The 22,981-nt window shown below is 40.8% G+C and overlaps 1 protein-coding gene across 1 annotated transcript in view; it reads right to left on the bottom strand.

The window, feature by feature from the left end:
• The window catches only part of LOC141114272 (bactericidal permeability-increasing protein-like), a 100,721-nt gene that overhangs the window by 11,511 nt on the left and 66,229 nt on the right, over nucleotides 1-22,981 (bottom strand). The window contains exons 8-11 of the mRNA XM_073607860.1: nucleotides 19,604-19,695; nucleotides 18,120-18,296; nucleotides 15,432-15,485; nucleotides 10,387-10,554 (exon numbers count right to left, since the gene is read on the bottom strand). Of these exons, the coding sequence (XP_073463961.1) occupies nucleotides 10,387-10,554; nucleotides 15,432-15,485; nucleotides 18,120-18,296; nucleotides 19,604-19,695 (491 nt within the window). The remainder of the gene's footprint in view (nucleotides 1-10,386; nucleotides 10,555-15,431; nucleotides 15,486-18,119; nucleotides 18,297-19,603; nucleotides 19,696-22,981) is intronic.

The raw sequence follows: 22,981 nt of genomic DNA, 5'->3' as shown, positions 1-22,981 counted from the left end.
GGACCACCCAGCAATGTAAAATAGGAATAGCACCCTGTATGTCATTTGATCAGCCTGAAAACTTCTGGAAAAGAAGTGGGAACCTCAGGGGCAGAGGAGGAGCAATCAGCTGGTGGGGGGCTGAGTCTGAAATTGGGCAACTGTCTGTACCACTCAGCAAGTAGCTATTATTTTTCAGTGCACCTTAGTACAGCAAAACCTTGGATTGTGAGCATAATTCGTTCCGGAAACATGCTTGTAATCCAAAGCACTTGTATATCACAGCAAATTTCCCCATAAGAAAAAATGAAAACTCAGATGATTCCTTCCACAACCATTTATTCATAGGTCTTTCAGTTTATAGTCCATATAAAAAGATCTTAGCAATGTGATAGGTTGTGTAACCATTTATGGAAGCCTCCACAAGCAGATTAGAAGCAAAATCCAGCAGGAGCTACAGAGTATAAAAGAGAAGAGAGGTGCCTTTAAGTGTAGTAATATGGTTACATTTAATGGAGGTACAACATTTAGCAACTCACATGGTTGATGATTAAAAGAGGCACATCTAAGTAAGCAGGCATCCGGGGCAAAGATGACCACATAGACCATCCTCCACACCGCCGGCTCTCACCGCTGTCAGTCTGCAATTGTGATCGGGAAGACTACTCTGCAGTAGAGCGATCTGAAAGCGAGACTTGAAGAGCTCATGGAGCGCAGCGTGGAAGGGATGACATCGATGGCGGTGCGGAGGATGATGAGTTGGGAGGATGTGAGTTGCTAAATGTTGTACCTTCATTAAATGTAACCATATTACCACACTTAGAGGCGCCTCTCTTCTCATTTGTTGTGACTTGACACTACTTGTATATTAAGACATCACTTGCATATCAAGCCAAAATGTATGAAAAAATTTTGCTTGTCTTGCAAAACGCTCTCAAACCAAGTTACGCTCAAACCAAGGTTTTACTGTAAATGATTTCAGTGGAAAGGAATAATTATAGTCTCCATCAAAGTAACATGTGACAGGGTGACAACACAGAAACACAATCCGTAATCCGGATATAGTGACAGGCTATTGCATGAACAAGGACCTCATAACAGGGTCACCAGGTATTATTTTATTAAAATTAGCATATTTAAAAATACTGAAAATGACTTTCAATATTCATTACTTTGCTAATGCTCATCAATTGCACCATCAATACACACTGAGATGCAAAATAATATTCTTATTTTATTCAAAATGCCAGCAGGAACAAGTTCTAGTCTGACATGCTTTGCCACTCTCCCACCCAAACTTGATGTTTTGCACTAGGCACGTCGCATTCCTAAAGAATGACAAAGCCAATACCCACACACCTTTATATAGAAACATTAATTGATTCCACATGATCATAAATGCAGTCATTATTTAAACATATATTTCATTCTAATGTGCAATGCAAATATATATACTGTATATAATTTGTGACCTCCAGGTGTTATATAATCGGCATCATCATTAAAAAATGTATACTGTATATGTACTGTGTTAGATATACTCAAAATGTTTGTTATACATTATGAATTTCTTACATACATTTATTTGTCTTTAATCTACACTAGAAGAAAAAAAAAATGAATGGGGCTATTTTAGATGCACCAGCATTAAATATAAGCCTGCTGTCCTTTAATGGCTTTGATTGTTCTGTTATAAATATGTATAAGAAGCGCTAGTTGGGAGGACATATTACCAATATCTAACCTTAAAGTGATAATAAAGTCTCATTTTTTTTCTTTTTAAATTAACAAACATGTTAAACTTACCTGCGGTGGTTTTGCACAGAGCAGCCCCGATCCTCCTCTTCTTGGGTCCCTCTTCGGTGCTCCTGGCTCTTCCCTCCTGTTGAGTACCCCCACAGCAAGCAGCTTGCTATGGGGGCACCTGAGCCGAGCCACAGCTCCCTGTGTTCATTCAGACAAAGAGTTGTGGCTCGGCCCCACCCCCTTTCTTCTTCTTATTGGCTGACAAACTTTGATTGACAGCAGCAGGAGCCAATGAGTAGAGGAGTCCCGGGCAGCCGAGACACTCCTGCAACACAGCTGGATCTAGATGGACGTCAAGTAAATATTAGGGGTCTGAGGGGGGGCTCCTGCACACGGAAGGTTTTTTTATTTTAATGCACAGAATGCATTAAAATAAAAAAAATTCTGTCTTTACAATCACTTTAATGCCACTATGTGTGGACACAAGCATCAGAAAAATGCCAGATGTAATAATGTAAAAGAACCACAGGAGGCAATGGCAGACTGCAACAACACACGTTTTGACACAAGCTGTAATTATGCTGATGGACACATTTTATAAAGATGCCAAAAGAGAAAAAATGTTGTCTACCTAGACAGCTTATTTTTATGTTATATTTAAATAAAAGATGTATTTTTATCATCTCTTATTAAAAAAAAAAAAAAAAAAGAAACAAACTAACTACGTCTTATCTAAAATCAATTGCAATACAAGGGAACCAAGAATCTCTGTTTTCTTTGAAAAGTTTGCTACAAATATGCAAGAATGTTTAGGAATGTGCAAAGTGTTCAATCAGTCTTAACAGGATAACATAGATTTTTAAAGAATATATCAGGGCCGCCGGTTCGCACCGGAATGTTGTGCGTAAAATGAGCGTTTCCCGCACCGTGTTCGAAATTCACTGCAGTTAATGACACCCCAAACACAGGTCGCAAACCCAAGTACTATGCAATGCTGTTGCAGTGAGTTTCCAAAAGTAGTATATGCACTACTTTTGGTGCAGTGCAGAAGGATTTCAGCCCATTCATAATGAATATGCACAGAACTGCATGTGAATTCCCGGTGTGAAATGGCCCTTACCCGCTCTGATTAAAGGGATCCTACTGGTTCACCCACAAGGCGGGACTTCATCAAAGGTTCTTCAACCTTTGATGAAGCCCCGCCTGGTGGGCGTAACGCATAGCAGCACTTCACATTATCACACCCTCCAGAAAAGAACGAGAGCCACCACTGTAATGCCTGTGTGAAGGACGTACATTAGTTTGCCAGCTAAGTGAACATTGTAAGCTGTATGCCACACTTTTAACATAGGTATATTATATGCATTTGTTTGAATGAAATTTTCAAACAGAGAGCACTAGAAGTGTCTATTCTTTGTCTCTGCTAGAGGAGCAAAGGAGGAAGAGAATTTTTTAAGTCTAATGCCTCGTACACACGATCGGACTTTCCGACAACAAAGCTGTGGAATTTTGTCCGAAGGACGTTGGCTCAAACTTGTCTTGCATACACACAGTCACACAAATGTTGGCCAACAATTACGAAAGTAGTGACGTACTAGGCGTACTTTTTCAGCTCTTTAGCGCCACCCTTTGGGCTCCTTCTGTTAATTTCGTGTTAGTAGAAGTTTGGTGAGTGTTGATTCGCACTTTTTTTTGTCACGTTTTTCATTAAGAGCTTTTCGGTTTGTTTCTGAACAGTCGTTCGTCAACCATGTTGCGGAATCGGAGGAGATAACGTGTTATTTATTATTGGACTTGGAGTTATTGCATTATTTTTTTGGTTGAATAATGATTTGATTTGGTATATTTTCTATATTTTCGGATGCATAGAATACACTTTTTGGTTAAGTTCTATTGGCAGATAGCATGTCTAATTTTATTTGTTTTCTTTTTTTAATGCACAATAAAAAAATTGTGGAGAATAATACTTGGCTATGTGTTTTACTTCAAATGATAGTTTGGGAGTAGGCAGTTACATTTAAAAAAATACAATGTAAAATTAACAAGGGACGCCAACATAGTTGTATCTTTGATCTTAAAAACTACGGGATAATGGTGTTGTGGTAACTTGCCCAAATAAAATAAAAAAAAAAAACAACAATATTAATCTTGATATCACTAGAAAAAAAAGCCTTTGAAAATGTGTTTGTAATTACTCCATCAGTATCACCAGCAAAGCAGCTTCATTATTATCCCATTAAAGAAGAAGAGAATTGTGCGCTGCATTTGGAGATTTCATAATTTGCCACGTCACGAATGTTAATTCTCCATTACAAACGCTAGTTTACAAGACCGATCGCTTCTGCTTCCGAGCATGTGTGTTTGTACTTTGGACTTTTGTCCGATGGACTCGTGTACACACGATCGGAAAGTCCGACAACACACATTTGTTGGCGGAAAATTTGAGAACATGCTAGCCAACATCTGTTGGCGGAAAGCTCGACAACAATTGTCCGATGGAGCATACACACGGTCAGACTTACCGCCAACAACCTCACATCCAACATTTCAACATTTCCCGTAGGAAAATCCGATCGTATGTACAGAGCTTTAGCAGAATAGCCTGGTGGGGAACCCCTGGATGTGACAGAAAGTGGTTGTACAACAGGCACACTTTAGACCTCTTATAACGTGGAGGTCTATGGAGTGGTGAGCACATACTGTATATATCTGTGTCAAGGCATGGGGTGTGAAGTAAATGGAAGATGGCTTTCTGGGATTTATATGCACCATTGATATTGTTTTTTATTGTTTCAAGTGAAGAGTTCTTTGTAAACTTTCATATCACCATTTTCCCTTTATTTTTCACTGTATTCATTTTTTTATGTCATGTTTATTGATTGGAATACATTTTTGGGTTATGTAGTTTCACTTCTAATGCCCCGTACACACGGTCGGACATTGATCGGACATTCCGACAACAAAATCCTAGGATTTTTTCCGACGGATGTTGGCTCAAACTTGTCTTGCATACACATGATCACACAAAGTTGTCGAAAAATCCGATCGTTCTAAACGCGGTGACGTAAAACACGTACGTCGGGACTATAAACGGGGCAGTGGCCAATAGCTTTCATCCCTTTATTTATTCTGAGCATGCGTAGCACTTTGTCCGTCGGATTTGTGTACACACGATCGGAAATTCCGACAACGGATTTTGTTGTCGGAAAATTTTATAGCCTGCTCTCAAACTTTGTGTGTCGGAAAATCCGATGGAAAATGTGTGATGGAGCCTACACACGGTCGGAATTTCCGACAACAAGGTCCTATCACACATTATCTGTCGGAAAATCTGACCGTGTGTACGGGGCATAACACTGCACAATTGTGGTTTATACTTCCATCTCTTAGCCCCTCCACTGGCCAGGGTTGTCAGGTTTTGATGCTGCTGGATCCCCAGACTGCTTTTGATGATGTGTTTTTTAGGAATTATTCTAATAATATGGTCAGTTGTCACCCCATAACAGGAAATGCCTCATGGTAGGATTACCGAGCATTTTTTTTTGTATAAAAGATGCACATTTAGAAATATTGAAAACAACTTTTGATATGCCATGTGCAAGCACACAGTATATGAAATTTTAGTGATTGGGTTTAGATTACTTTAAGGGTGGGTTCGCTTTTCCCGCATTCAATTCGCATGTCAGGAGTCTGTGACCGCCTCTCAATGGAGCCGGTTCGCACAGCTCTGGGACGGCTGCGGAGAGAAATGCACAGAAGTCCTGTGCCTCTTCTGGTCCCTTTCAGGTCCAAATTGGGCAAAAAATTCTGACTAATATTGGACCTGAAATGGTGTACAGGGACACACCGGACCCCTGCTGAGAGCTGCTCCGCACGGCAGGGTGAACCTAGCCTCAAGTGGTTGTAAAGGCAGAAGGTTTTTTTATCTTAATGCATTCTATGCATCAAGCTAAAAAACCTTCTGTGTGTAGCAGCCCCCCCAGTCCCGCTGATATTTACCTGAGCCCCATCTCTATCCAGCAATGTTGCACGAGTGCCTCGGCCGTCTGGGACTCTCCCTCTTGATTGGCTGAGACACAGAAGTGGGCACCATTGACAAATCAAAGTCAGTTAGCCAATTATGAGAGAAAAGGGGCATCGGTAGATGTAGAGATACCTGGCGGTCATGGATGACCTTTGTTTGCACAGCCCAGTATGTTGATGGCCTCCCTGTCTAGGACAGGCATGAAGATCTATAAGCCCCGGTTCACACAGGGGCGACTTGTCAGGCGACCTAGCCGCCTGACAAGTCGCATCCCGTTCTGTACTACGGAACCGTTCTAATAGGAGCGACGCAAGTCGCTCTGACTTAGAAAAAGGTTCCTGTAGTATTTTTGGAGCGACTTCAGGCGACTTGCATTGACTTCTATACAGAAGTCGTTTTGCAAGTCGCCGCTGATGTCGTGTGCAGGTTGACTCACCAAGGCGAGTCGTGCCGCCCCTGTGTGAACCTGCACTCACGGTAGGCTGGGTTCGTCGAGTTAAGTCTGGGGGGGGGGGGGGTCGGAAGCCATGAAGTTCTGAGTCTGAGCTAGTCAGCTCGCCCTTATTTTTTTTCTTTTTTTTTGTTTTGTTTTGCGTTGTTTTGTTCTGTTTTGTTTGTTTATTAGTTTTCTTTTTAGGAGATTTTGTCACCAGATCCCTATTGTTGAGGTCTGGAGGAAAGTTTCTTTTCTTATCCTAAAAGTAGATAAGCCAAGGAATAATAAAGGAAGATATTAAGCAGTGATATAAATATAATGTATTATAGATTAATAGTTGAGGTAAATATTATATTTTAGCTATACAATGAGGCTATAGGCCCCTATTAGATTTGATCATGAATTTTTATTAGGGTGGAATATTATTATTATTATCGTAGTACTTTATAATTTGTATTATTCTTCATCTTTGTCCATGAATTTAATATGTGTCGCTGCTGGTTTATCTGTTATATTTGTTTTGTGAGGTTGGTTTCGATTTATTTTTCATTTTAAAATGGGCTTATTTCCTTTTTTCTTATTATGTAGATGTTTTGTTATAAATGGAAAAATCTTTAGACTAAAGAAGTATACAGTACTTTAAAAAAAAAAAGAAAGGGGGCATTGCCGAACCGCGGCTCCGTGTCTGAATGGACACACGGAGTTGTGGCTCGGCTCAGGTACCCCCATAGCAAGCTACTTGCTGTCGGGGTACTGAACAGGAAGGAGGGGCCAGGAGCACCGAAGAGGGACCTGAAAGGGGGAGGATCCGGGCTTCTCTTTGCAAAACCACTGCATAGAGCAGGTAAGTATAACATGTTTGTTATTTTTAAAGAAAAAACATCTTTTAATCTTTAAAAACTTACTGTAATTCCATGATCAAAATAAAGGTTCAGTTTTTGGCATTATTTAAAGGGGTTGTAAAGGTAAAATTTTTTTCACCTTAATGCATTCTATGCATTAAGGTGAAAAAACTACTGACAATATCGCCGCCCCCAGCCCCCCCGTTTTACTTACCTGACCCCTCGAAAGTCGGCTGCTCGTTCCCGACATCCATTCCGCTGCTCAGCCTGGCCGCTGATTGGCTACAGTGGATGGATTGGAAGCAGCGCAGCCATTGGCTCGCGCTGCTGTCAATCACATCCAATGACGCGACGCGCTGGGGGGCGGGGCCGAGTGATACAGCGAGCGGCTATAGCCGCCGGCTGTATCACGGGAGCGCGCCCGCAACAACTAACCACCATGCGAGGGAGCTCACATTGAGGTGGTTAGTTCTTACGGGGAGGAGCTGAAACAGCCACCGAGGGACCCCAGAAAAGCAGGTTCGGGGCCACTCTGTGCAGAATGAGCTGCACAGTGAAGGTAAGTATAACATGTTTGTTATTTTTAAAAAATAAAAAAATTACCTTTACAACCCCTTTAACCTGATCTCATCAGATGAATAAATCATGTTGATGTCCTGTTTATAGCCCATAATAACTTAGTAGTCTTAACAAAAATGTCATATTTGTTATATGGCTTTATAGAAAGGCATAACTAAATGCCACATGACACAGGTGGAAAATATAAACTGGACTCATTCATGTCTTACGTAAGTAGTTGGTTATTAATGCCTAATGAAAATAGGTAAGATTTAAATGCTTTTTTGTCTACTATAGGTTCAATTAACAGAATGGAAAAAAAAGATGAAAAAAAAGTGATAAAAAATTAAATTGTATTCATATTGCATAATCTAGATTTAAAATGTAACTATGAGCGAAATAGAAAATGACACATATGATGCAATCTGTCCATAGATTTAACACAACAGAGTTTGTTTATTTGAGCCTTCCCATAACATATTTTTATTACTTGTCTATTTTTCAGTATATCAACGATATTTTTATTTCTTGTGACAGGCCAATCTGTCGGGAAGTCTCAGATTCAGCTGCTAAATAATCAATCAACCAAACCACAGGGGACACTGACTGCAATAGATTCAAAGTAAGCACAGATGCCCATAGTGCACACAGGAGCAAGTGCTCATATTACTAAAATATATCTAAAGGAAAACCTTTTTTGATAGAGTAGAGGAGGGTTAAAAGCACATTATTTGTTTATCACCACCTATGTCTTATTAGGGAGGCTTCCCTTCGATTACTGTCCTGTGGACCCAACAGGTAGTGAGAGTACATTGTTCTGATATCATTACAGGTACTTACTGTATATAGCGCCAACAATTTACGCAACTCATTACATATACTGTATATATTTTAAATTCCCATCAGTCCTTAAAGGAGCTTACAATCTAAGGTCCCTGATTCACATCCATACATACACATACTAGTGCCAGTTTAGACAGAAACCAATTAACCTTACCGGCATGTCTTTGGAGTGTGGGAGGAAACCAGAGTACCCAGAGGAAACCCACATAGGCACAGGGAGAACATGCAAACTCCACGCAGGTAGTGTCATGGTTGGGATTCGAATCTACTAGGCAGAGGTCTCACAGACAGTTGTCATTGGAAAAAATTACAAGATTTGCCTTCTATTTCTGTTCAGGTGACAACTCAGAAGCTTGATGTTTACCCTCACTTTCAGTCCCAGTGATGTTGGTGATTAGGACTATAAAGCCGCGTACACACGGGCGGACTTTTCAACATCAAAGGTCCGACGATCTTTCCAACGGACTTTTAACAGAGTTACGACGGACATTCGGACGACCGGACTTGCCCACACAGGAACGGACTAAAGTCAGTTCGAAAGTCCGTTGGTTTGAACGCGATGACATACAAAGGGACTAGAATAAGGCAGTTCATAGCCAGTAGCCAATAGCTGCCCTTGCATCCATTTTTGTCCGTTGGACTAGCATACAGACGAACGGATTTTTCGACCGAACTCGAGTCCGTTGGAAAGATTTGAAACATGTTCCAAATCTAAAGTCCGTCTGATTTCCGACAGAAAAAGTCTGCTGAAGGTCCGATGAAGCCCACACGCGGTCGGATTGTCCGACTGATTCATTCAGTCGGACCAGTCTGGTCGAAAAGTTCGGTCCTGTGTGCATGGCATTAGAGATGGTGAATCACCCTAATGCCCCATACACACGGTTGGATTTTCCGATGGAAAATGTGTGATAGGACCTTGTTGTCGGAAATTCCGACCGTGTGTGGGCTCCATCACACATTTTCCATCGGATTTTCCGACACACAAAGTTTGAGAGCAGGATATAAAATTTTCCGACAACAAAATTCGTTGTCGGAATTTCCGATCGTGTGTACACAAATCCGACGGACAAAGTGCTACGCATGCTCAGAATAAATAAAGGGATGAAAGCTATTGGCCACTGCCCCGTTTATAGTCCCGACGTACGTGTTTTACGTCACCGCGTTTAGAACGATCGGATTTTTCGACAACTTTGTGTGATCATGTGTATGCAAGACAAGTTTGAGCCAACATCCGTCGGAAAAAATCCTAGGATTTTGTTGTCGGAATGTCCGAACAAAGTCCGACCGTGTGTACGGGGCATTACAGGGACACAGACAGCAATAAAGACCTAAAAGACCTAACCCCTCACCGAATAAAATAAAAAATAAAAAAAGTTTTGCCTTTAGCAATACTTCAAAGAAGGGCTCAAAGACAATGGAAACTGGATCAACAGACATGTATTAAATACGTATATACTCACATCTATATAAAAAAATTGTTCAGAACTGCATTTATTAGGCAAAAGGGCGCTATTAATACAACTTTAGTATTTAGGTTTGGAAACATTATAATAATGTTTGTATTTGGGGGTCCCTAAAATGTTTTGGAATTAGCTCTTTTTCCCAGTTATTTATTGCTGGTCCAGCAATAGAGAGGACTTCAGCTAAGATCTGGAGCTGTATACCAATCCCAAAGGGTAAAATCAACTTTACTGTTTAGCACAAGCACAGACACTCCACCCAAGATTCATGTTTCGCCCCCAAATAAGGACCAATCATTGCTCTATGGTTAGGCCCCAGTAAGGGGCAAACATGTTAGTGGGAGGATTCTGGAAGGATTGTCTGTGCTTGTTCTGAATAATAAAGTTGACTTTACTCTTTGGAAGATGTGTGTGGCTCCAGATCGTTGGTGAGTTATGGAGCTGAGGTTTGAAGAGGTCTCAGAAGCAGCTTCATCTTTGGTAACAGAGAGGACTTACCACACTGGCAGAATAGATTCGCTTTGTGATGAAATAAGGAAGGACAACTAAGCCTTCGATATGTCCTTCCATTTCCATAGCCAGCTGGGATGTCAGGTGTATGACTGGAGGCTTTGTCGCTCTTATGGTAATCATCATAGCCTCTGAGACAGGGTAATAGTCTTTTATCTGTTAAAAGAAAAAAAAAAAAAAGTATAGATACGCTTCATGAAATTAAAAAAGTGTATCATTAGCCTCAGCTACTAGATGTCATCTCCATGGACATCGCAGAACCTATTTCACTTTGGGAACCTAGTGGACCCTAGATCACGCAAATTGTTACCCTTTGCCGAACTTCAGACCAAATTTGATCTGCCTCGCCAGGTGTTTTATGGGTGTTTGCAAATCCACCACTACGCTCCAACTATAGCATCTAACCTGCAATTCTCCCCCCCCCCCCCCAACCCCTTTTGAAAATATAATTCTGGCAGGCTCTGCCCAGAAGGGCCTAATTTCCGATATCTACAAGCTACTGAATACCTACCCCTTAGGAGTACAGGGCAAGCACACCTATATGACCAGATGGGAGAAAGCTCTCAATGAGGAAATTCCTATAGAACAGTGGCAGGTGATCTGGTCCCAAGCAGCAAAGAGCTCACTCTGCACACTGTATAAGGAAAACACATATAAAATCCTCCTTTTCTGGTACATGCCCCCAGATGTGCTTCACGCCATCTACCCTACTAGTTCCGATCGTTGTTGGCGCTGTCAGTGAGATAAAGGTACCCTCCTCCATATTTACTGGAGCTGCCCTCTAGAGCTGCACAATTAATCGTCAAGAATCGTTATCGCGTTTTTTTCCGCCGTTGCGATCTTGACAAAAGTGTTTCCCCATTCTTTCTATGCAGAGAATTCTCTCTGCTCTGCTAAAGCCGACAGCCGTCAAAAGAAAGGAAGAAAAAAAAATGGGCAGTCTGCCAAGAATCATAACATTCTTTAGCAGTGGAACTTAAGTATAAACATTGTAACAATTTGTCAAAGGAATACACTTTGGTGTGTAAATGAGGAAAGTTTAACAACTTAAACACTAAACCTTTTTCTGACATTTGTTGGTTTCAAGTTAAAATCATTTTTTTTTTTGCTAGAAAATTACTTAGAACCCCCAGACATTTTTTATTTTTTCATTCATTAAAGTAATTTTTTCCATTGCATTTGAAAGACCACTGCGCAAATACAGTGTGACATAAAATATTGCAACAATCCCATTTTATTCTCTAGGGTCTCTACTAAAATATATATATATATATATATATATATATATATATATATATATATATATATATATATATATATATATATATAAAATATATATTTTAGTAGAGACCCTAGAGAATAAAATGGGGGTTGTTGCAATATTTTATGTCACACTGTATTTGCGCAGTGGTCTTTCAAATGCAATGGAAAAAATTACTTTAATGAATGAAAAAATAAAAAAAAAACTAACCAGTAAAGTTAGCCCAATTTTTGTTTGTATAATGTGAAAGATTTTACATCGCGAGAATCGTGAGAGAATCGTGATCTTTTTATTCTAAGCAAAAAAATTGTGATTCTCATTTTGGCCAGAATCGTGCAGCTCTACTGCTCGCTAATCACCTTTTTCTGGATGTTGGCCCGTCTTCTCGAGATACCGGTCCATGCAACTCCCAAATTTTTTCTACTATGCTTATCACCACTGAAGATCCCCACACCCTATAAAAAACGAGTACGCCACATACTCACAGTTGCACACTGTCTCATAGCCCTAAACTGGAAAAGACGCCCCCCCCCCCCCTTCCCCTGAGGCCTTATTCACCAGAATTAAAGATGTGGAATTGATGGAGAAAAAGACGGCTAGGATGCAGGACAGAGGCTCACAATAAGGTCTGAGAGCTGTGGCACCTTCGGGAGGACCCACCATGATCAGGTAAAAAAGGCTACTACGATGACTTCTTAGTTTCTTCTTTTCTTTTCCCTTTCCTTTCCCCTCACTTTGAGTATTCTTGTGACTCTTAATGCTTTATACAAGTTGCTACATGTTATTAAATGACACCACGATACATATACAACACTAGATATGTAACTAGTGCATAGTGCAAGGAGTTATGAGTAAATGTCTAAAAGGATTGATGCACAATATGATCTGTACCTTTGAATCTGTGCACTCTTGTATTGCAAATGCAAACAATAATAAAAATTATTGTTATTTGAAAAAAAAAGTGTATTATCCATAATCCAGTGACACCAGCAGCCAAACACTGGTATTTTTCAATGCAGAAAGACTGGTTATCAGTCCAGAGGAGTTTGGCCTAGAAGAGCAGAGTATTTACACAAGAGGTTACACAAGAGGTTAAGTTTACATTAGGTAAAGAATGTGATAGATTTGAAGTTACAGGAAGTTTTAGTGTAAGGGTTAGTGTTACAGATACTATTAATGTGAAGGTTACAGGGGAGGAGATTAGGTAGTGGCGGCCCGTCCATATGGGCTACAGGGGTGCCACCCGCCCAATCCATGTGCCCGGACCCTAATCTACATGCAGGGTGCCAGACGCATGGATTCCAATGGGGTTTTTTTTGTTTTGTTTTTTAGAAGCACATGATTAGAGCCTGAGGCTTCAATTGGCTTCAAAAAAGGGTGGGCTCAGGTGCAGTGAGCCAATCCAGTTGTGTGACAATAGGGATTTAATATTCACTATTGTCTTAAGCTGGCAGCTGGGATTACTTACTTAGCTGCCACTGGGATTAAGGTAGAGCCCCTCTCCCAGGTGCAGAACCTCTACACTGAAAATTAACACTGGGAAAGTGTTAACAATAGAGGAATGGTTAGTTTTAAGGTGAGAATGGGGGTTAGTGTGAGGATAATGGGGAGAGTTTGTTCAAGGGTTTTAAAGTGTTGGGCCACCCTGAAATAAAAAATAGCATGAAAAATCTTTAAAAAATGTAAAAAAAAAATTTGAAAAAAATAAAAATTTTAAACTTACCTGAACCCTTGTTGCTAGGCAGTCTTCCTAATCTGCCTCTTCCTATTCCGCAGCGTGTTCTGCTCCTCGGTAAGCGGCCCCGTTGCCTTCTGGGAACTGTGTGTGTTCCCAGAAAACCATGGGGCCATTCACAGAGCGCTCGCGCGTGCGCAGTAGAAAACTGGCAGTGAAGCCGCAAGGCTCCACTGCCTGTTTCCCTTAGTTAGGATGGCGGTGCCAGGACCCGAGAGCCGAGGGACGGGTCGGCCTCGGGTGGCCGACATCGCGGGCACCAAGGACAGGTAAGTCTACTTATTTAAAGTCAGCAGCTACAGCTACTGGCTGCTATGACATACAGTGCCTTGAAAAAGTATTCGTACCCCATTAAATTTTTCACATTTTGTCATGTTACAACCAAAAACAAAAATGTATTTTATTGGGATTTTATGTGATAGACCAACACATAATTGTGAAGTGGAAGGAAAATGATTAATGGTTTTTACATTTTTTTTCAAATAAATATAAGTGTGGCGTGCATTTGTATTCAGCCCCCTTTACTCTTATACCCCTAACTAAAATCTAGTGGAACCGATCGCCTTCAGAAGTCACCTAGTTAGTAAATAGAGCCCACCTGTGTGTAATTTATTCTCTGAATAAATACAGTTGTTCTGTGAAGCCCTCAGGGGTTTGTTAGAGAACCTTAGTGTACAAACAGCATCATGAAAGCCAAGGAACACACCAAACAGGTCAGGGATAAAGTTGTGGAGAAATTTACAGGAGGGTTAGGTTATAAAAAAAATCCCAAGCTTTGAACATCTCACAGAGCATTGTTCAATTCATCATCCGAAAATGGAAAGAGTGTGGCACAACTGCAAACCTACCAAGACATGGCTGTCCACCTAAACTGACAGGCCGGGCAAGGAGAGCATTCATCAGAGAAGCAGCTAAGAGGTCCATGGTAACTCTGGAGGAGCTGCAGAGATCCACAGCTCAGGTGGGAGAATCTGTCCACAGGACAACTATTAGTCATGCACTCCACAAATCTGGTCTTTATGGAGGAGTGGCAAGAAGAAAGCCATTGTTGAAAGAAAGCCATAAGAAGTACCGTTACAGTTTGTGAGAATCCATGTGGGGGACACAGTAAACATGTGGAAGAAGGTGCTCTGGTCAGATGAAACCAATATTTAACTTTTTGGCCTAAAAAAAAACGCTATGTGTGGCAGAAAACTAACACTGCACATCACCCTGACCACACCATCCTCACCGTGAAACATGGTGGCGGCGGCATCATGTTGTGGGGATGCTTTTCTTCAGAAGGGACAGGGAAACTGCTCAGAGTTAATGGGAAGATGAATGGAGCCATATACAGGGTAATCTTAGAAGAAAACATTTTAGAGTCTGCAAAAGACTTGAGACTGAGGCGGAGGTTCACCTTCCAGCAGGACAACGACCCAAAACATACAGCCAGAGCTACAATGGAATGGTTTAGATCAAAGCATATTCATGTGTTAGAATGGCCCAGTCAAAGTTCAAACCTAAATCCAATTGAGAATCTGTGGCAAGACTTGAAAATTGTTGTTCACAGATGCTCTCCATCCAATCTGACAGAGCTTGAGCTATTTTGCAAAGAAGAATGGGACACTCTCTAGGTGTGCAAAGCTGGTAGAGACATCCACAAAAAGACTTGCAGCTGTAATTGCACTCAGGGGGGCTGATTACAAATGCACGATACACTTTTCACATATTTATTTGTAAAACAAATTGAAAACCATTTATCATTTTCCTTCCACTTCACAATTATGTGCCACTTTGTGTTTGTCTATCACATAAAATACCAATAAAATACATTTACGTTTTTGGTTGTAACATGACAAAATGTGGAAAATTTCAAGGGGTATGAATACTTTTTCAAGGCACTGTATACATATATACACATATTCCGCCTCTCAGAGCCTGGTGATGAAGCACTTTACTTTATATTAATATCAATAGCCAGTAAGATGTTGATTACTAAATGAACAACAGTTATGGATGTTTAGTGTAGAAACATAGAATACAAAACTCACCTACCTTAGGTATAATGGACCCATAGTCACCAGTTCTAAGCCAGTAAGAATCTGGAAACTATAAAATAAAAAATACAATAAAAAATCAGACCTGATAAGAGAGGGTGGCATGGGAATGCAGCAATCTCTGGCATAGCCTTTGACGTGAGTTGTTCAGGTTCAGACATTGAGCATAATGAAGGCCCCTTGAACCCCTTTTAGGGAAGCATGGCATCACAGTTGGTGTTAAGTGGTTCCATTATGATTGACTACAAAGACCTGAGCTGACTGGGAGGAGCCTGGGATCTAGAAAAAGGCTACGCTGGGGCTTTTCCCACTGATCTGAGGAGAGCCAGAGATCAGAAGAGCTGCCCAGCCACCTGCCCATTGTGATTTGTCACTTTATTGTTGGTTTTGACCTTGGCAGCAATTGATGGTGCTTTATGGACTATGCCCTCAAGTTAAATTCTGGGGTCAGTCTAATGCCTGTCTTGCACTGGTGGTAAGGACAGAACTCTTGGGTTTTGGTTGCATTGATTGTTTTTGGTATTAGAAAAGTATATCAATCTTTCTCCGATGTAATAACAATGTTCTATTTTCCTGAATCTACTGAGAAAACTTTTTATTAGTACTATGCTTAAAGGGGTTGTAAAGTCAGAAGGTTTTTTTATCTTAATGCAGTCTATGCATTAAGATAAACAGCCTTCTGTGTGCAGCAGCTCCCCTCAGCCCCTCTAATACTTACCTGAGCCCCCTCTCTGTCCACCGATGTCCACGAGTGTCTCAGCCATCCGGGACTCTCCCTCCTGATTGGCTGAGACACAGCAGCGGCGCCATTGAGTCCCGCTGCTCTCAATCAAACCACATCTAGATGCTTGTATATTAAAAACAGCAACAGTGCACTTTCTTAGATGGGCGCCAGATTCGAAACCGGAAGTGGCACCATGACCACAACATGTGGCTCTGCCACAACGGGTTTCATGTCAATGCATGTCTTCAGGGGACACTAGTGAGACTACGTCATGAATCAGCCCTCTTAAATAGCCTGTGCAATCCTCATTCTGTCACAAGAGCCAAATGAAAATTATGGGGTCCCATTTTGATGTAGTTGTCCGGCTGCGGCCATTTGTTTCATTTGGAAAGTTCAATAAAGCTGTGGCCTTGCCCTATTTTTCATCTTAACCAGCCTTCATGTCTTTTTGGAGGGGCAAAGTATTGATTTATTAGATGGTCATAAAAACAGCCTAAGCTTCTGAGCAGCCATGATGAGAAGATAGCATTATCAGTCAAGATGCAGATTTAATGTTACAATCAAACTCTAGGCAATTAATGTCATTTTTTAAAATACTGATACAATTGATGGAGGTGGGAGGAAAAAAAATCTTGCAATACAAAGAGAGACATCAGTGTAGAAAGTGAGGATAGACTTGTTTTCAATAGTAATAGATTGTACGGATGGATGAACCAATCTAGATGAATGACAGTGACTTAAAGCTCTACCTGTAAAATATTCCTAGTGGGGGTTACCACCAATCTGGTGCTATGTGAAATAGAAAAGAGCAGGATAAAATGTTTTATAGTATTGTTTTTTGTGTAGTTTTTATCAGTATAATAAAGTGGACTTGATGCAATACCAGCATTTCTTAACTTCCACTACTATGACATAGCAGATGCTTTATATTGCCTGAACATCAGGTACCATGAATCCCGATATGCAAATGTTAACCTTCCTGGTCAAGAACCTGGCAGCAACCCATTCACTGCACCACACTATTGGCCAGGCTATCTTAGTGCCTGTTGGGTGATGGCTCTATATAGGAGACTGGTTTAACTTTAGGGGACTCCGTTTAGCATTGGAGTAAAATAATTTTGTGTTAAAAAAATGTGTGAATAAATAAAATGTAACCTATCTTTACAGTCCTGATTTACAGAGACAATTTGCTAAAAGCAGAACTAATGTTTTTATTTGTGCAAACACTTTAAAATTGCATGATAGGAATTGTGTTGCCATGCACACTTGCAATAATGGGTGTCTTATGGCTTGTTCATAAATAACGTGGAGGTATATTAGCAGGACTTAAGTCTGTTTGATTCTTGGTTTCAGCTTCTCTGGCTGCATAGCTCAGATGTCATAGGCTTTCCACTCTACCCAATTAGTATGTTATTATGCAGAAGGGCAGAAACCGTTAATGCACAGAACAATGTGGCCCCTCCCGGTCCTGTTCTGTGTTCTTCTTTCTTACATGCCGGTTCCTGACAAAATACTTTCTACAGAGAATTTCCTGTAAGGGGGTTATTTACATCACTTCAGATGGTAGCAACGCCTTCATCTTCTCCTGTTTGTGCTGAAGACCAGATTGGGCAAGACGGCATATATATATATATATATATATATATATATATATATATATATATATATATATATATATATATAAAATATTAAATACAGAGAATGAAAGAAATAAAACAGATTTGCATGTATGCCTATGCACAATTTTTAACTTGCAATTTTAGAGTGTTTACATAAAAAATGACCTTTAGTTCCAATTTGGCTTATGTATCACTTTCCTGAACTAGTTACCGAATTTAACATCACTATTTACATTTTTTGAAAATTTGTGACCAGAAGGAAGAGCATGGAAGACAAATGCCACTCTGAAACTAGCTTGGAGCTATTTCAATACTGATTATGATAATGTTCTCATGTACTTACCTGCTGTTGGTCGAGTGTCAGTTTGAGAGTATCAGACATGAAGTAAAACTTTCCTAAATTATTAAAAAAATATTCAGACAGTCCAACCAAAACCATAGCCAAACTTGTATCAGGTAATGTGATAGGTGCTGTGTTGGGAACTTGTTCTACCAAAGCCCAAGAGTGTTGGATGGTTCCCTGTATGCAAGAAAATTGTTTTTAGGTAAATAACAAGCATTGCTACTTTAACCATCTAATTACGGTATATAAGCAAAAGTACTCTCAAATGGTAATGCTCATTTCACGTAAAGTATTATGAAAGGTTATGTTTCTCCTGTAAAATAATGGAAAACGTGTATTCTATCTCTATGCTTGATAGTGTTGAGCACCAAATCCCCATCCGAAAAAAAATGGAAAAAAATCCCTTTAAAGAAAGACTGTTGTGTAATGCTTGTTTCTACTTTGTTTTTATCAGTACCCTTTCAGTTTATTACTTATCCAGACATTTATTAGTTCCACATCTGTACTCTTGCCATCTTCTGACATTTTATACTTTACTAAAGATTGAACCTTTAAATTCAGGAGGTCCATTAAGGGCGCATGGGCGCCACCCCCCATCCATCGCCGCCTCCCCCTATCTATGCTTCTGGCCCCTTTCAAGACGCCGGATGCATGGATACCAATGCGGGGTGCTTGTTTTTTTTGAAGCACTGATTAGAGCCAGAGGCTCTAATACAGGGATCTCAAACTGGCGGCCCTCCAGCTGTTGCGGAACTACAAGTCCCATCATGCCTCTGCCTGTAGGAGTCACGCTTCTAACTGTCAGCCTTGCAATGCCTCATGGGACTTGTAATTCTGCAACAGCTGGAGGGCCGCCAGTTTGAGACCCCTGTTCTAATAGGCTTCAAAATAGGGTGGGCTCGGGGTGCAGAGAATACACCCAGGTGTGTTACAACAGCAAATGAATACTCGCTATTGTAACACTGATCCTGTTCCAGCCAATCAGGAAGCGGGTTTTGACACCCGTCACCCAATTGGCTGAAAGGATAGGCGATATTTTTGGATGTCTAGGAGGAGGGGAGGAGCCGCACGCTGGAAGCTGCCAATGGAGGAGAGGACATGGAGCCGCTGCCCGCCACCTGCTACCTGCCTCGATGGGGTAAGTCCTGGACCCCCCCAAAAAAACCACCAGCCACCACTGTTTAGATTGCAGTAAAGTTTTAGCCACTCACTGAGAGCATATCCGGTGGATCACTAGAGATTTGGCAGACTAGCTGTGTTTTGAAGAAGACTCTTACTTTTTGGCATTTACAGTTAGGTTGAGCTCAAGCATTAGAATTAGGTGTTGGGTTGAGGTTAGGCAACTCAGGACTGTTCTTTGCTTTTAATAATTTTGTTTTTTAATATCATAAATGTGCACTGAAATAACACAATTCTTGTACTAAACCTAATTAATAAAGAAAATACATATTTAAAAAAATATTTGCTTTAAACAGAAGAGTTACCTTTAAATTTAAATCAATACAGGTTTTCTGCACATGTGGAGGGGCTAGAAGAGAGTAGTCAATTATACTATTTTCTTCAAGATTTGCGGTGACTGAAAGACATGGGAGAGCAAATTCAGGAAAATATGTGTAACAAATAACAAATTTCTTAGGGGCATATTTAGAAAGCAGTAAATCTGACATTCACCAGACATTAATTTCAGGTGAATTTTCTAGATTCATGTTTTTTAAATGACAGTGATTGATTCACCACCAGTGAATGTTTGGTGAATGTTCCATTTACTGCCTTATTAAAAAGCCTCTTAGGCATAATGTAAATCAAATGCGCATGAACATATCTAAATTTATAAATAAAATGAATCCCTGCACTAAAAAAAGAACAGTTCTTCCTCTCTCAGTCACAGCTGCTAGAAAATAACATCCCCCCGTGTTTATGAATCAGCAACAATATATACAGTTTATATTTTTTTGTTGATTCATATCCAAATTCGTACATTTTCAGTATAAATTCCTTTTACTGAACACAAACATGGTGTCAGGAGCATGTAAATACTCCTGTTCTTTGACAACTGCTGGTCTCATTCCAGCATCCTAGTTTTGGCTACGATGTATCCCCTGTTTGACTGTTCACGTGCAAGGAGATTGATGTGGCCAGTCTCTGGGTGGTGACCAAACCTGATTTAAGCCAGCCAAGCCTGCAGTCTCATGCTTGTGCTAGCGTGTGTAATATGTGCTCCCTGTTTGTCTTCTCTGCTAATTGAATTTCCCTGTTTATGACCTCAGACCGGATATCGACTATTCTCTGAATTCTGCCTTCCTTTTGACTATGGATTGGACCCTGACTTCTCTTAACCTTGCCTGCCTTGTACCTGGACTGTCATTGAACCACTCTGCCTGTCTGCCAACCGCAAGTACCTGTTTGCTTTGCTCAGTTTGTGCCTGCCCTGGTATGGTAGCCAGGCACTATAGCATTGTGTATAAGTCCTGGGGGCAACCGAGTACTGGTGGGCCTGCTTGCCTTATGGGAAAGGGGGCTGCTATAGGTGAAAAAAAACAGAAGCCAGCTATAGTATCTGACCAACTGCGCTACGGGTAAGCGTGACACATAGAAGTATTTTTGCAAGTCAGCAAGTATGTGCGCAATAAACATTATGACATTTGTTTTGGGCAATAGCATACCCAATCTTTCCATATTTCTTCCCAATTTCTTCCATCTTCTTTTTTATTTAGGCAACAATGTGCAGCAACAACATATTAATATACAGCCAATTATTACTTAAAGATTTGTTAACATTTTTCAAACATTAAAACCAGTCTAGCAAAAACAAAAAAGACAGAAGGAACACAGCTATCCATAACAGCGGAAATCAGGGCAGCATGTCACCTACTCTGTCTAATGCCGCGTACACACGGTCGGACTTTTCGTCTACAAAAGTCCGACGGACGCTGACGGACAAAATACAGCTGACAATCCGATCGTGTGTGGGCTTCCCCGGACTTTCAGCTGACTTTTCCAGCCACAAATCTGAAACATGCTTCAAATCTTTACGTTGTAACTACACCGGACCCAGAAATCCGCTCGTCTGTATGCTAGTCCGACGGACAAAAACCCACGCTAGGGCAGCTATTGGCTACTGGTTATCAACTTCCTTATTTTAGTCCGGTGTACGTCATCACGTACGAATCCGTCGGACTTTTGTGTGATCGTATGTAGGCAAGTCCGTTTGTTAGAAAGTCTGCCGCAAGTCCGCCAAAAGTCCCCTAAAAGTCCGTCGAAAGTCTGTCGGACGGCTGTCGGACTTTGGTAGACGAAAAGTCCGACCGTGTGTACGCGGCATAAGGGTCTCTCCTTGTGATGGTCCACACAGCATCCTCCATAAAGGCCTGGTAAGCACTATTAGGTCCTTATTAACATGCTGCCCATAGTAAAACTTTTGGTTTTCCTCACTCTGGGTGTATTGCACCCCAGGAACACCTAGGTATTTCATGACAGTTCCCTCATATAACCTGTTGGGTTCTTCCTTAATCCAGTCTAACAACTCCTTGGTTAGAGAGAGAATATCCTAAGCATACTCAAGCACTAAATGATGATTTAGGAAGTGTTAAAGCTAGGACAACTGAGGCAATTCATTCTCTTTCCCCTCAACCAGCAGGCAAATATGAATTTGCAACTCTCCTAAAGTGAGCCAGTCACCTTCCCTGAGCAACTAAGATTTCAAGGGGCTCTTCAAGACTGCCAAGTCCTTCTACTGGGTCAACATCCCTCTACTTTTGCCCAGAGCCCTGCATACCTAGCCAACAGGATGTTCTCGCAGGCCTTCTGATGTGAGGTATGGGGGTAGAATAAGACCTCCTGGAGGGGTGCGAATTCAAATGTTCTGTTATAGAACATCAAAAGCCAGCTGTTACTGAAAGATGACCCGGGTCAGAATCAGTGATTCATGGACTATTTGCTGCCCCTAGTGGACACTACAGCATGCTTCCTGGAGGACGGACAGAAGAATAAAAAATAGTAAGAAGGACTGTCTCTTATCGATTTTGATTTGTCAGAATCCTAGATAGGCTGGCAGTGGATGTTGTGTAGGTGGTGTCTGAGTGGGCGTTAAAAGTACTGACCGGCTGGAGGATCCTCCTCTTGCCATTGAGTCCAGCTGAAGATACTGACCACAGAGGATGACCTTACCTAAAGTATCATTGATGTTCTTTTGTTTCATATGCTCTTTAATATTTTCTTTTAGTGTTTTGTGTTAGCATTCCTATTTTCTTGGGAAATAAATGAGACTCTTGTTTATTTAAACAGTGTATTTATTTTTTGTAGCTAACCTTGTTATTGTACCATCACCATTTACTTTATTAGAGCTCTGCTAGGCTAGCTAATTATAGAAATAGACAAGTTAATACATAATCATAATAAATAGGGGGAATCCATAACCACCCAATATTTATTTCACAACCAAAAATGTAAATATATTTTATTAGGATTTTATGTGATAGACCAACACTAGGGGGGTTATTTAGGAAAGGTAAATCCATTTTGCACTGAAAGTGCACTTGAAAGTGCACTGAAAGTGCACTTGGAAGTGCAGTCGTTCTAAATCTATGGGGTAGATCTGAAATGAGTGGAAGCTCTGCTGATTTTATCATCCAATCATGTGCAAGCTAAAATGCTGTTTTTTATCTTCCTTGCATATCCCCCTCGGATCTACAGTGACTTTACTTCCAAGTGCACTTTCAGTGCACTTTCAAGTGCACTTGCAGTGCAAAGTAGATTTGCCTTAAGTAAATAACCCCCAAAGTGTCACATAATTGTGAAGTGGAAGGAAAATTAAAAATGGTTTTCAAAATGTAGTGGAACTCATTGCCTTCAGAAGTCACCTA

This window comes from Aquarana catesbeiana, linkage group LG12 (genome assembly GCF_042186555.1).
Source record: "Aquarana catesbeiana isolate 2022-GZ linkage group LG12, ASM4218655v1, whole genome shotgun sequence".
NCBI classification, from domain to species: Eukaryota; Metazoa; Chordata; class Amphibia; order Anura; family Ranidae; genus Aquarana; species Aquarana catesbeiana.
Note: the sequence above shows the minus strand (reverse complement) of the source record. Positions and strands in the feature narration are given on the sequence as shown.